The sequence below is a fragment of the Drosophila grimshawi genome, unplaced genomic scaffold (assembly GCF_018153295.1).
Source record: "Drosophila grimshawi isolate 15287-2541.00 unplaced genomic scaffold, ASM1815329v1 contig_1367, whole genome shotgun sequence".
NCBI classification, from domain to species: Eukaryota; Metazoa; Arthropoda; class Insecta; order Diptera; family Drosophilidae; genus Drosophila; species Drosophila grimshawi.
Window position 1 is genome coordinate 3,555,203 of NW_025062889.1, and position 14,348 is coordinate 3,569,550.

Sequence of the window (14,348 nt, forward strand, 5' to 3'; positions counted from 1 at the left end):
TGCTGACTTGCTTCATATAAAAATATATAGTATAGAAGTATATATATTTCCATATGTATGTACATATATAGTAGAGTTTGTAGTCGTGCTTAACGCTGTCACATGGCTTGTGCAACACTTGTGCAAAAATGACAGCCACGTTTCTGTTTTATGTTTTCCCATTTACCTGTTCTGTCAGCCAAATGCACATTGCATTTCTATAAAACAAAGCAGAGTGACAGTCACAACAACAACAACGACAACAGCAACAAGAACAACAGCAACAAAAACAATGCCGACGACTTTTGATTGAAATGAGAACAATTGGCATTTGATTGGTTAAGTTTCAATGGGTATGATACATCAAAAATTGAACTATTCATAAGAAAAATTCTATTTCGCTTATTTTTGTAGTTGATGACTATGTAGTATATACAAATACTTTATGAAATTGTCATTATAATACATTTCTGTAAATGGTTTCCATGCATTTATTTATTATTAGACAATACATTTAAGTTATTTTCCAAATATTTTTTCATAGTTGAGGAACTATTACTCAATACTACTGTTAATGGAGTAATAGATAATCAAAGATAATGATAAAGATAAAACACATTGTTTCTCTATCAATTTAATTAAACATATAGATATATTTTCCGCTTCTTAATTGTCGTTATATTTTAAAATTCATAATTATAATTTTTTTTTTAAATAACTTTCGTATAGACAAACAGTCGTTCGTTAAAGTTTGATTTATTTGAGGTTCTATACAAATTATAAAGCAGACAATCAAACTATAACTCTACATACCAAGCTTGTCCTCTTGATGAAAAATGTAATAAATACTAATAAGGAATTGAACTTTTAGAAATAAAAAAATTATAATACTCTGTGCATGAGTAATCCAATAACATACTATAGGAACTTAACGTAAGATATAGTACTATATAATTCTATACTTTTTAATAGTTCTTGAAAGTCAGTTTGCTTAATGTTGCAGAAATAATAGGAAAATGAATTCATATATGGCAAATATCCATAATCAAATGTAGTAAAATTTAAATACAACTAAACATGATTAAATGGTATAAAAGGAGAAATTTCCTGCACGAATACCTAATCAGAATTCAATTCATTATTGCCACGAGCGCGTTCCACATGCTCTTGGCGAGGATCATATGACTGATCTTCATCCTGATCTCCGCTACTCAGTTCATCCGAGCTATTTACACGCTTGATGACTCTGCCCTTAATGTAACCCTTGTGCAGGAGGTGAGCTTCAAAATTAGCAATTCGAGCACGACGCGCCTCTTCCAAAAGATGCAGTTTCTCATGATGTGCGTGCATAAATCGATAGAAACCAAAATCAAGTGGATAAATGACAGCCAGTGTTTTGAGTATGCTCAAATAGACAGTGCGTCCCTGCATATGATGACTCAGCTGCTGATATGGACAATGGGTATTCAATGTAAACTGATAAACGGGCTCAGCAATTGTCCAGAATGCAATGCAAGAACCATTTTGCAGTACTGCCTCATATTCCATTTCCGCCTCAGGCAATATAATCTGCAACTCAAGCGTGCAACGCGTCTGATAGTAAATCACCTTGGGGCGTCGAATATTTGCCGGCATCTGATATTGAATATCATGAGTTTCTCCATGAGTCATGACTTTCTCCAGCTTGTCCTGAACAGCCGCAGTCACAGGTCGTTGATCTAACTCTGGAAGCTCCATGTCCGTCAACATGATTTGATTGAGCAGAGTTTGGGGCACATCGCTTTGTGGCTGCTTCTGTTGCTCCTCGGTTAGCTCCAACAGTGTGCAGTTCATTAGGCAACTGTATAGGGCTTCAACGCTGTCCACAGACTCTGGCTTTGCAGGCTGCCAACAAGAAAAAGTATATAATTAACAATGCCGACTATTGTTTAGTTGGAACTAAGCTAACCTTTGTCTCCGTTGACTCCTGTTTGAGTAGTTGCCGCTCCTGGCGCAATCGATTCTCTTTGCCCAACTGCATTGCCATTTTTACAAAGTAGCCACATCTGCCCGTGAGTGGTTCCATGGTGTCCAATTTAACCACGTTGCTTGGTGGATGCACGGGCTCCGGTTCGACAACTGCCTGAGAATCTTTGTCTCTTTCCAAAAATTCCATAAGTCTTGCAATTGCCAGCTCACATTTTTTGGCCAATTGTTCGCGCTTGAGCTGAGCACACATCGTAAATCGGCGCACATGCATCTTCAAGCTGGGCGCATAGCTCGTCGCAGCCAAGTCCTGCACAAAGAGTGTGTGCATCAATGACACAACAATGCTGGCCTGCAGGAAATTGGGCTGGGGCACAGCATCTAACCACTTGCCACACTGCTGGCCATCCGCCGCATGCCAGCTGCGTTCGCCGGCGAAAGGCACCAAGCCAAGTATGCGCAGATCAATCGTTAAGGCTGGCTTGTCGCGCAGTTGCTCGGGGCAGATGTACAACTTGCCGCTTGTTGTCTTAAACTGTCGCGTGTCCACATCCATCGCTTGCACCTCCACAGCGATATCGGTGCGTGAGAGATTCACTTGGGTGATGGGTGCCACGCGCAAAATTCGCACACGTTCATAGCCATTAGCATTGCGATAAACGCATATTTCTTTGGCCACCGGTGGCCAATGACGCACACACTCCTGCGACTGCAACAGCTGCAGCTGCAGCTCGAGCGTTGCCTGACGCGGCACAGGCTGCCAGTTGCCACCCGGCGGCAAGTGCTCCAACACACGTACGCAATAATGCGCTGGCGAATAGACACGGATCAGTTGCAGTTTCACATCGCCACTGGCTGGCGTCTGGGCGCAGAGTTGACGATCCCAGGGCACCAGCTGATGGCGCTGCTCGCACTGCCTATCCTTGCAATCGCCCAAACTCAGCAGCAGATCACACAGCGCCGGCTCATTGCACTTGGAGCGCTCCTGCTCATCGCGTATTTGACGTGCCAGTTGCACCACGCGCTCATCCACCGCCTGATGCATTTGCAGAAAGTTCACGAGACGTGGCAACTGATTGTTGTTGCTCTCGTCCAGGAAAACCAGTGAAAGTAGTGATTCTAAAAATGCAAAGGAGGTATAAATTTCTAGTTATATATTTTATATTTATAGCTCACTCTGCTCCAAGTGCCGCTCAGCGCCTTGCTTTGACTCCACTTCCAATTGGCTATCCTTGAAGCAATTGCGCAGATTGTCGGCCAACGTGAGATGCCTGAACTTGAACTTACTCCATGTATCGCTCATGCTGTAGTGGAGCAGGGTGTGCGCATGCCGTATATCCAGCTCGGGACAGTGATCGGTCCGGAGCAGCAGCTCGCCGCGTGTCTGCTGCATCCAGCGATGCACATGCTCACGCACAGTTAGATCAGCTGTCTGATAGTAAGGCAGACAGCGATAGCCATGTGCCTCGAGCATCTCCATCAGCTCACATATATCCGCATCTGTTTGGCAATTGATAACGGTGCGTAGAAGATGCGGTGGTCGCTGTTCGAGCAGATGCAACAGCTTCTGCTGTTTATCCTCCCGCTTGAGAAGATCAATGCGCATGCGAGCGCCGCCATAAATAGCAGCCTCGAGCACATCCCCGAACAGAAGCAGGCGATGTGCATTAAATTCGTGCAGCATGCGCAGCAATTGTGGTTTATAGGATTGCGTGGTGATCACCAGCTGCGGAGCTTGCTGCTTGACCAGACCGAGCAGTTGTTTGTGAGCCTGCTGCAGCTGCTCGCCCGGCATTAAATCCACATCATCATAGGCGACAAATCTCAAAGATGGCAATGTGATATTATTCTCGCATAGCCACAAAAACTGAGCTGGCGTCGCAAGCAGACAACCGACGCCGTTGAGCAGTCGCTGAAAGAACTCCACGGAGCGTGCCGATGATACCGTTAGCACCAACGTCAACCACTCCTCGTTTCTGCCCTTGCGCAGCATCGCATTGCACAACGCACCAATTTGCCGGAGACGCGTCAAGTCAGCGCCGACCACCAGCGCAATGGGTCCATGCAGATTCCAGCGATGTTGACGACAACGTTGCTCTTGCAGTTCGCTGCACACCAGCTGGCAGAGGGGCGGCACATAGCTCAACGTCCGCCCACTTTTCGGCGCACTCACAATCACAGCGCCATATCCGGCTCCCTGTCCCAAATGTGGCCACGCATAGCTCTGCAGGCGCAGCAATTGCACGAGACGCAGACGACGCATGCTCTCTTGTATGTGCGGCAAGAAGCACACCTCGTTCATGTTACGCGCCGGCTGCAAATTCCCATTTGAATGGGCAACGGCGTACTCCGAGCAATTTGCCGCCAGCAGCGGCAATTCGTGATATGTTAACGGTGGCAGAGTCTCGTGCACCTCGTTGTACAAACTATCCGCATCGCTATTGTTGTTGCTATCGGAAAGAAACATTTCTTTGTTTGACACAAACAAACTCTTTGCTTGATAATTCATTTTTAATTTTCCAATTGTGCAAATAGCTTGACAGATGATGATGCGTCAAATTAAGTTGGCTGCGATCGCAAAACTTCTCTTGCCAATCGATTACAGTGCTGCACAATTTTGGCAATGCTAAATAACAGATCAAATGGATAAGCAAATAAATGATTATTTGGCTGTTCTAAGGAATGCAGATAGGCATAACATTGGCGAACAACTTATATGTGGAGCAACTAAATACAGGTCAACAATGTATTACATACAATTATATTTCTGCATATTCACATTAAGCACTGATAGCAAAACTTATTTTGCCTATCTACACTATACACACTTTACAGCAGGTCAAGCACAATTTAACAGGGTGCTGCAATTATATTTTTGAATAGCACAAGGTGCTTCAAGCTCGCAGGCGTACAGCTATCAAAGTATGCCCAAAAATTTGCATAAATAACATGAACACATTCAATGCTTAACATTTACAGCCTTCTAGCGCTCTGAACGTTCCGTAATGATCTGTTGCACAATCAGACCGTTCAGCATTTGTCTTGCCACACGACACCCATGACAGGGACAATTCGGTGTGTTGGTCAAATGCTGCACAGCGAGTGGATTTTGCAGACGACGCTTTAACTCCTTCGTCTCTTTTACCAGACGTCTGTTATTGGACCACGATTTACAGTAAACAAAGCTATAAATAATAATACCTGCCAAAGTTGCCAGATTAGCGAACAAGTTGCCCGTTGATATTTGAAAATGGAAAACCTACCGCCACCCACGATGACAATGTGAATCATCAGGGCAAAGAATGCGATTTTCATGCGCAGATCCATAGACATTAAAATGCTACTGTTTTCGTTAGTATCGCTATTAATTTCATAGTCATTCGAATAACTTGTCACATTATCGTCCTCCTGCACAGACTGGCTCCCATTTGGCCAGTAATAATCTGGCAACAAGTTGGTTTCAATAAAACCAGGATTATCCAAGACCAGCAGCAACAGCAGCAGCAACTTTTCCATATTTCTTGCCTCTTGTGTCGACAGCATATTTAGTATTATTATATTGCCCGTGGTGGTTGCCTTGGTGCTAGCCCACAAACTAAAGCTTAAACCGGCAAAAACCTGGTGATGAAGACTTAGCCCTTCTGCTAGCTGAGCTTCAGTTAAACTCGAAAACAGCTGCGGGCAAAGGCAGGCACCGAGCATATGTTATTGTTTGCCACACAAGTACAATTAAATGAAGTATAGCACTTGTGAATCTGTTTCTTAAGTTCTTAAGTCAGTTAACTCAGTCGAGAATCGCAAATTGCGAATTATCAATGATTAATAGTGATAATTGATAAATTTAGTAAATTCAAGAAAGTTCCTGTTTTTCAGCGGAGTCTATTAGAGAAAATAACAATTAAATTGACATTTTAAGTATTTGTCTTGCAACTAAAAATATTCTGTGAATATAATTTGAAAGTACAATTTAATTATGTTGATTTATAGCTTGTATCAACCAAGAGCAATTATATTATTCTTAAGCATATCATAAAGCTCTTGGAAAACCTCTCATTTAGCAATCTATTTTGTTAATTTCACAACGAATTTAAACTAAATAAAATAACAAAATTAAAACGATCTTTTAATAAGGAAGAAGCGCAAGTTTATTGATACATTTTGTACATTTATTTAAGTAATATCCTTCGTCGATTATGGTGGTTATAGTTACTTAGAAATGATTTTAAAATAAATCACTTGTCCAAAAAAGCATTCACAACACTCAACATTCCGTTGAGTTGAGGCAATCTTCGAGGCATCGCATATTCCTTGCCTCATAGCAGCGTCGACACAGGCAATCAACTGCGCCGGGTGCATGAAGAAAAGTAACTTTGACCACATGAGCAGTTTCCTCCGGCAGTGGTGGCCAGACAATACTCTGCGTTCTCGGAGCATAGGCGTCGAGGCTCTCAGTTTGGCGACGCGACAAACGGCAGCAGCAGCAGCAAATGCATCCTTAAACGAGCAGTGTAACTTGACCAGACTTGCAACACACACACACAGTACTCAAAACACTTACCCACGCAGCCGAGCAGCGTCAAAGATAAAGTGCCTAGGATGGTCAGAAAGAGGACACGATGACTGCAGTAGACAGCATTGAGTGCGGGCATATAGAGCACAAAGTTCTGGCCAGAACTCTGCTCTGCTCTGCTCCTCGTCGCCTGACAGACTATGATTAATATTGCCCAACTAATGGAAATGCATCGTGTGCTCTGGCCAAAATCCATTTCGTTAATGACTAAATGACTGCAACTTCCACGGCTGCCTCTGTCTCAGCAAAAACTTCTGCTTCGAGTGCTTATCTCTTGGGCAAGTCGGAAGAACACCACCACCCACACACATCCACACATCCCACAAAACAGTTGTGCGAGCGACGCGCCAGCGACATCGCCAGCCAGTTTCAATTGATTTCTATTATGGCCATATACTATATGTACTGAAGTGGAGAAAGTTTATAAGCGTCTGCTTCACGAATATGATTTAAATATTGACTGCTTTTTGACAAAATCGAATACCAAATGAAACGCCAACAGAAAAGTTGTGGCTGTGCAAAGTTTTCACTCGTTCCTCCAAGCTTATTGTCGGAGCATAATTTGAACATGCAAATTGAGTCAGCATCGCGTTTTCAAGTTTGAATGTAGAATTTTTGTAGAGGGCAAGCCATGATTAAACAACATTTAACAAAGTTATGGCTGCCGAAAGTTTTGATTCATTCCAAAAGCAATTTTTGAGCGTTTTCAACTTTTAATGTTGCTATTTTCTAAAGATAAAGCAACGATCAAAAAGTTGAAGTTTTTGAAAATCCGATCACAATTGATAAAATTGTGTTTTGACCACAATTTGTATAAGTATAAGTATAATTTGAACATAAATTTCGAACTAGAATCGAGCCTCATTTTCAAAGATAGGACTTGTTTACTGACAGTGGATATGTTTACTATTTGACCAAAGAGGGGCCCCAGCTGCAGCCATTTGATTGGTTTGATTCGAAGCACCCAATTGTTATGCAAGACAACAACCAGGCGGCTTCAGACTGCTGCTCCAGACATTCAATTAGATTGGACAACATGTTGCTGTTGATCAGGTCATCGCCGCCAAAAGCAATTATTGTGCCACTTGAACAGCGGAAAATTGACTTGCTCTGGCAGTGTTGGATCAGAAGCGGCCAAATCAAGCCTTTCTACTTCTATGGCATTGGACAGCGGCTCCTCCTCATCTGTATCTAAAATTTGGCACATTGCGCTTGTTTTTTGTATTGCTCGACAATCGAAACGCGTACTCGAACTCAGGCTTGCTTATCCAACAAAGGCAGAAGAATGGTTTAGCGGCACACAAATTACTATTGTTCGATGGATAACTGGATCAATAGAAACATGCTGTTCATTTTAATTGATGAGCTGAAGAGCCGAATTTCAACACCAAAGTTGTATAAAGGCTTGCTGTTGTCGCTGCTGAACCAATGAAACCCGAGGAACACTTGGCTGCTTTTCAAGCGTCAGACAAATGTGGGCAATGTGCCCAATTTGGACTTGGCCACAGAGATGATATGTTCATATAGGAATTTTGTTTATATTAAATTACTGTTTTCTTTGTGCATCCATGAATACCCCAGATACTTACCTTAGGGAATTCACAATTACTTATTGATGTATTTTCTTAAATATATATTTTAATTAAAAATTTAAATCACAGTTTTTCAACCAAGAATAACAACTACTTAAAGTCTATGTCTACGGATCGATTTAACATATAAAACATAATAATGAACATGTGGACTTTAATCAGTTTTGAATTCTCATATCGAAATAAATGTAGTTTAAACAAATGAAAAAGCATATAAAACCAAAATGTGTGCTGCGTGCCAAACTTGATGATATGTTGGCTGTGAACGCCTAAAAAAGCAAATGCTTGCCAGCTTTACTAGGCTTTGGTTGAATATTGCCGATTTTCCATGCACGCATCTAGATATGTACATTTTATATATATAAGCTGTATTTCATGTTGTCATAAAACGTGCGAATTTTTGCAAAAACGTTTGCAGTCCAATGAACAAATTTCTATTGAAATTTATACAAAATTTCATAGCCATGAAATGTGGCAGCCTTTTTAGGATTGACAGAGAGAGAGTTGGGACATATATGAATAATATGAATATACTCGAACGTGACTCTTTAATTTCAATTGGAAACGAGAACGAGTTGCAATAAATGCAGTGCTTTCGACTTTTGAGGATTGCAACATCTTTGTTACCTCTTCAAAATGGAATCAAAACTGGTGTCACATCCTCTCCAGTTTATATCTGTGGTCATCATTCACATCTGATGCAAAGGACAGGGGGACGAACAGCCCCCAAGCCTCTCCCCCTGCATCCTGTCGATGGCTGTTAAGTCAGTACGCTTGCACTTGTCATAAGCCAACCAAACAGTTGAGATATTACATTTAAATTGCAAATTTTAAACACAAAAAAAGAACCGACATACACAAAATGTATGCGCTACGTAAAAAGAATTGCAGAGAGAAAAAAAATGTATAAAAAGATGAAAACATCACTTAAAAAACTTGGCGCACGTAAGCATTAATTCACTTAGCCGAGGTATGTCAGGACTTCTCTCAACTCTTTGTCACTTTTTCTCACTCTTCCTCTTCTTCTTCTGCTCGTTGCTGTTGTTGGTTTTGGTGCTGTTATTCTCATATTTGCTTCGAAATTCAAATGAAGCGCATTTTGTCTTCAAGGCAAGGCAACGCTTGCATTTTTTTTTTACAGTCGGCGACATTAAAAAAATAAACTGGCGACAAATTGAGCGAATTAAATGGAAATGCAATTCGAGTCGAGTTTCTGTTATTTTTTTGGGGGGCAACATGCAAATGTAAATAACATTTGCAAGCAGTTCAGTCCTTGAAAAAAATAGTAAAAATTTCCTTAATTTCGAATTTAAAAAGTTACATTTTGCCATCAACGAAATTGCATTTGGTTTCCTCGTCTGCTTGTCAAGTTAAAGTTAAATTTGTATGCACATGTGTGGCAACGATTTGATGATATAACAGCCACATTCCTCAGACAGCATATTGTTAAGTAATTTTAAAAATATTTCAGGAAACGTAAAGCTATCAGAAATGGTCTCTTCGTGGATCTTTCAGCTTGAGCTCACGTTGGAAACCCCATTTTCATTTAACATTTTCGGTTGATGTTTTATTTTTTTATTTTTTTGGGGAAGTTCCTTTCAATCAACACAAATGGCACATTTTGAATTCATAAAAATTAAGTGAAATGGCACTTTACGCGCATTTTGATTGAGATTTAGCGCTGAATTTGCGATTACCAACAACCGTCAAGGATCAAAACCCAGCTGTCAAGGACGACATCGCCGGGCGCCCTGCCTCAGTCACATGAATATTTTATGCAGTTGAAGTTAGCGACAAAAAGGCAGGAGAAATGCCAGCTAGCTCTCGAGAATATTGAATATTAAATACGCTCAAAGAAAAAAATGTCTTACAGCTTAGGGCAAAACTAGCCGGATAACTATAAGTATTTTTGAATACTATAAATATGTTTTACTTGAGCTACAAATTTTTGTTATTTTTGTTATCAAGTAAGAATTCAAGTCAAACAAATTGGATATGATAGATGTGCAAAAGAAGACAATGTTCCATATTGCCCTTAACTAATCAAATAAGCATATCTCAGACAAACACAATAACTTAAACTCTCAACACAGTTGTGGCGACACCCATTCATTTACATATTCATGTCATATAATTCGCCCCCATTCAGCATGCTGAAAGTCTGTTGCAGACTTAACCAAGGAAAAAGGGTATAAAAAATGACAAACGATGCCACTGAAAGGCAACCGCAAACCGAAAAGGTTATTCAAAAAAAAAAAAAATGCAGTTGCTCGTAAAATTTGTTTTGTCATGCGATGATCCCCTCCAGACCACACCAGCCCCATTTATACATTCCAAACAGGTGAATTTCAATGGAATTCATTGCTGAAAAGCGAACTTGCATGCGTTGTCGAATGGTTTTCGACGAGAGTGCTCAACAATCGATATTACTGCCCCGGGGATGGCCCGGGCCTCAGGTCAGGTTTCTATCAGTTTACTGTTAGATTGTACAGCTGCAGCAACAGGACAATAGCAATAACAACAACAATATACATAAAGAAAGAAAACTGTCAGCAGTTTGCTTTACGTGCTGATTTTTCAATTTTATTTATATTTTCATTTTTTTTTGGCAGCTGCTGCATGCAACCCCATGCAAAATGCCGCCAGAGAATCGCAAAGCAAAAGGTCGAGGCTGTTGTCCTTATTTGTTGATTGTGTGCAGCCTTCGTAGGATCAAGTTCAAGCATTTCGACACTCACTCTACACGACCCACACCCCGCAGTGCCGCCAAATCATTTCTCAGCAAAATGATGGCCACTTAAAAAATTGCCCAGAATTGTGCAACAACACAACACAAATGACGAGAATGAAGGCGACAAACGATTACAATCATCATTATGATGATGTGGATGTGGATGTTGCTCTTGATGAAATTCTCTTGTGCTTCCATTTGCAAATAGCAGCACAAATTTGACAAGTGCATATAGAAATGCCAACAAAAAATAAATAAATAAAAATGAGTGGGCCAAGAAACTTTTACAAAACACTGGAGAAGTGCTTTTTGATACCCAAATTGTTTCATTCAATTTTAGCATATCTATTTAATTTTATCAAGAAAGAATATAAGTTTTTAATTGCAAAGAACTTTGAATATGCGAAGCTCAAAACGAGTTAATAGAAAAGAGAAAAACTCTGCACTTAATCAAATTGAAAACAGTTGACGTTTTTATTTTAACTAGTTCAACTATACATTTTGCGTAAAAGATATTTTGTCTGAAGTTTTTCTGACATCAAATTCTTTAGCTGTATGCTTTTATAATAAATTCTCATAAATTTAACAACGTTTACCATATCGATGTTTTAGATATGCAGCTCTAGGCATAGATTCATTTTGCTTCCCCCGAGCTTAAATAATTCATATAATAAACTACAATTGTGGCCATTTCTACTCAAGGGTATACTAAAAATGAAAAAAAAATGAAAAACAAAAAACGAACACAAAAAAGAAATGTTCAAAACGGAAAACGCTGCTAGGGGCCAAACAAGATGCTGGAATAAAAAAGGCTATAATGCATCAGCCACGCCCACACTGGCGACCCTGGGGCACGAGCAATGCGTTTCGTTCCATGCGCTTGCACATTGCACCATAGCCCAAGGTCAATGGCTGTGTGTGCCTGTGTGAGCCTGTGTGTAAACAAGCGAGAGCTGCACTAACAACAACAAAAGCAGCACCAACAACAGCAACAACAACAGCCACAAAATAGGGAAAAACCCTCGAGAACATTTTCACACTCGAATTGACCAAACAAAACGAAACTGGGATCTAAAACACAAAACACAACAAAAACACAACAAAAACACAAAAAAACCCATCCATAAAAACCAGTTTTAGTCTCAACATCCTTCGGGGCACCTCCTGTCGTATACGTAACACTTAATTGCTACTTTTGGGGCTTTTAACACACTCACACTAACATATGTTTGTATATTTATGGAGATGCCGTTGAACAATAATTATATCATATGTGTGTGTGTGTGAGTGTGTGTGTGTGTGTGAGTGTGTGTGTGTGTGTGAGTGTGTGTGTCTGTGGCATGATTCAGCACTTTAAGAAGTTCTCAGCAAGTTTTGTTGGCAACGCTGCAAACATCTGGCAACTCTGAAATATGATGGCAATCGGCTTTTGTAAACTTTTGTAAACGTTTCTGCCTGTGTGTGTGTGTGCGGGTGTGCGGGTGTGTCTGTGTCTGTGGTTGTGTTTGGTGCTTGTGTTGCCAACAATACAACTGAAACGGCTATAGTAAGTAGCTGTTATGAGTAATTGTTTTGGGCGTTCATTTCTCTTTTTCCTCTATTTTTTCTCACTTTTTGGGGAATTCCCTTTTGGCAACTTAAGCTTGTAAATGTTCAAATATAAGTGCCTTATGGCCTCCATGCTTAAATTATTTGCATTTTTTTTTAAATCTTTATCGTTTTCAAGTAATTTTCTGGCACATGTAGATAGATGTGTTTTATTTGTACGATTTTCATAATTATATACAAATATTTAAAAGCCTCATTTTTAATTACCACTTCTGCCTTGAGTTTCTTGTCTTTATATATTTTATTTTACTTTGAGACAAGCATAGGCATTAGCTGTCTAAACTTCCACATTATTTGCATTTGCAGTAAGCATTGCTGCAGCATGGCAAATCATAAAGTTGAAAAAACTACTGCAAACTTATATTTAAATAATTTTGAAGAGGACATTTTGATTTTATCATGAAGTGAATTACGCATTTAATAACGTAAATCAGTTAAGACTGCATTATATCAAATTTAGCATGAAATCTTTCTAGAATAAAAGAAAGTCTTAAGAGCTAGCAAAAGTGTTCTTAGAATTATGCATAAACAGTTCTTCTTATTAAAAGAGCATTTCAGCCTCGACTTTGCAAGGTTAACTTGATTTATTTGTTAGTTTTATGAGCCATCTTTGCAGTTGCGCAATACTGGTAAAAGAGATTCTAAGACAAGTTTGAGAAAAGTTTGTGTTTCCCGCGAAAAACAAGAAAGTCAGCGATAAACAAAAACACGAGCAAAAACTTTTAACTTTTGCAATACGCTTAGCAATTTTCCCCCAACCACTTTACTTTTTTTTTCCCTTTTTTTTGAGCTTGTACCAACTTTTGTGCTGTGTATTTGCGAATAAATCAATGAACAACAGTTAGAATTCTTAATGCTATTGTAACTGGATGTTAACAGCTTAATAGCTACACTAAAACAACTAGCTTTCAAACACCCCCGCCACCCAGCAGACATTTCAACTATTTGCAACAAATGCCGCACAATTTTCACAAAGCCAAACGATTACTATTGTCCTTGTTGTTGTCCTATATATCCGAGTGGGATTGTCAAGTTAAGGGGATGGGGATTTTAGCGTTATATATATAAATATATATATACATAGATATATATATATACACGAAAACTGGCCGCAGGCATTGGAATCATTAAAAACTATTTGCTAAGCAAATGCCACAGCACAAAAGCCGCAGCTGCAACCACAGCCTCTGCCTCTGCCTCAGAGGCCCTCTTTCCCGTCCCAAGAGCCCACCCACCCACAGGCCCATGAAAGAGAAACAGCAATAACAAATAATACAGCAGCAATGTGGTTAAAAGCCAGAACAAGTATAAATGCCAAATACGCTTTAAAGCCTCAATAACAGAACAATAACAAAAATTTACATATAAAATATGATAATAAATCAAATATACACCAAATTTAATACATATTTATGATGTATATAATGAATTAATAAGTATATGATATAAACTAAACAAATAAATACAATTTTTATATACATCAGAAATGCTTTTCGTAAAAACAACCAATTCTATGGCTAAAACTGTTGCAACCCACAATCGTAGAGGGGATTAACTATCATCATGCTGAAGAATATCATCGAAAAGTTTTACAAAAATGTACTTTAGATATATTCGATTATTCGGTGAATACCATAATTACATAACAAACATCAAATAACAACTACCAATTAACTTATTACGTACTTTAATTACTTTAGATAGTAGCTTAAATTTTGTCCAAATGATATTAAATCTAGAAAACAATTTGAATTGACAGAAGCATCAAATTAGAATTGAAATTCCCAAACAATTAAAGCGCTAACCTAATGAAATAACTTGATAAGCATGCCAAATGCTTGTCCGCCCATACAACAACTGCCTGACATAAACCATAAACCAGTTGCAGTCTGGTTGGCGAGCA

The 14,348-nt window shown here is 39.5% G+C and overlaps 2 protein-coding genes across 2 annotated transcripts; both read right to left on the reverse strand.

Moving 5' to 3' along the window:
* Positions 1-949: 949 nt before the first annotated feature.
* Positions 950-4,717, reverse strand: LOC6570767 (putative ATP-dependent RNA helicase BoYb). Its single transcript, XM_001996943.3, has 4 exons — positions 4,702-4,717; positions 3,121-4,570; positions 1,928-3,063; positions 950-1,863 (listed from the first exon to the last, which is right to left on the reverse strand). The coding sequence occupies exons 2-4, from the start codon at positions 4,451-4,453 to the stop codon at positions 1,099-1,101; spliced, it is 3,234 nt and encodes a 1,077-aa protein (XP_001996979.2). The 5' UTR covers positions 4,454-4,570; positions 4,702-4,717; the 3' UTR covers positions 950-1,098.
* Positions 4,688-7,045, reverse strand: LOC6568878. The gene is made up of 4 exons (XM_043215406.1): positions 6,503-7,045; positions 6,211-6,438; positions 5,208-5,597; positions 4,688-5,145 (listed from the first exon to the last, which is right to left on the reverse strand). Exons 1-4 carry the CDS (start codon positions 6,708-6,710, stop codon positions 4,928-4,930), a joined length of 1,044 nt encoding a protein of 347 aa, XP_043071341.1. The 5' UTR covers positions 6,711-7,045; the 3' UTR covers positions 4,688-4,927.
* Positions 7,046-14,348: the final 7,303 nt, after the last annotated feature.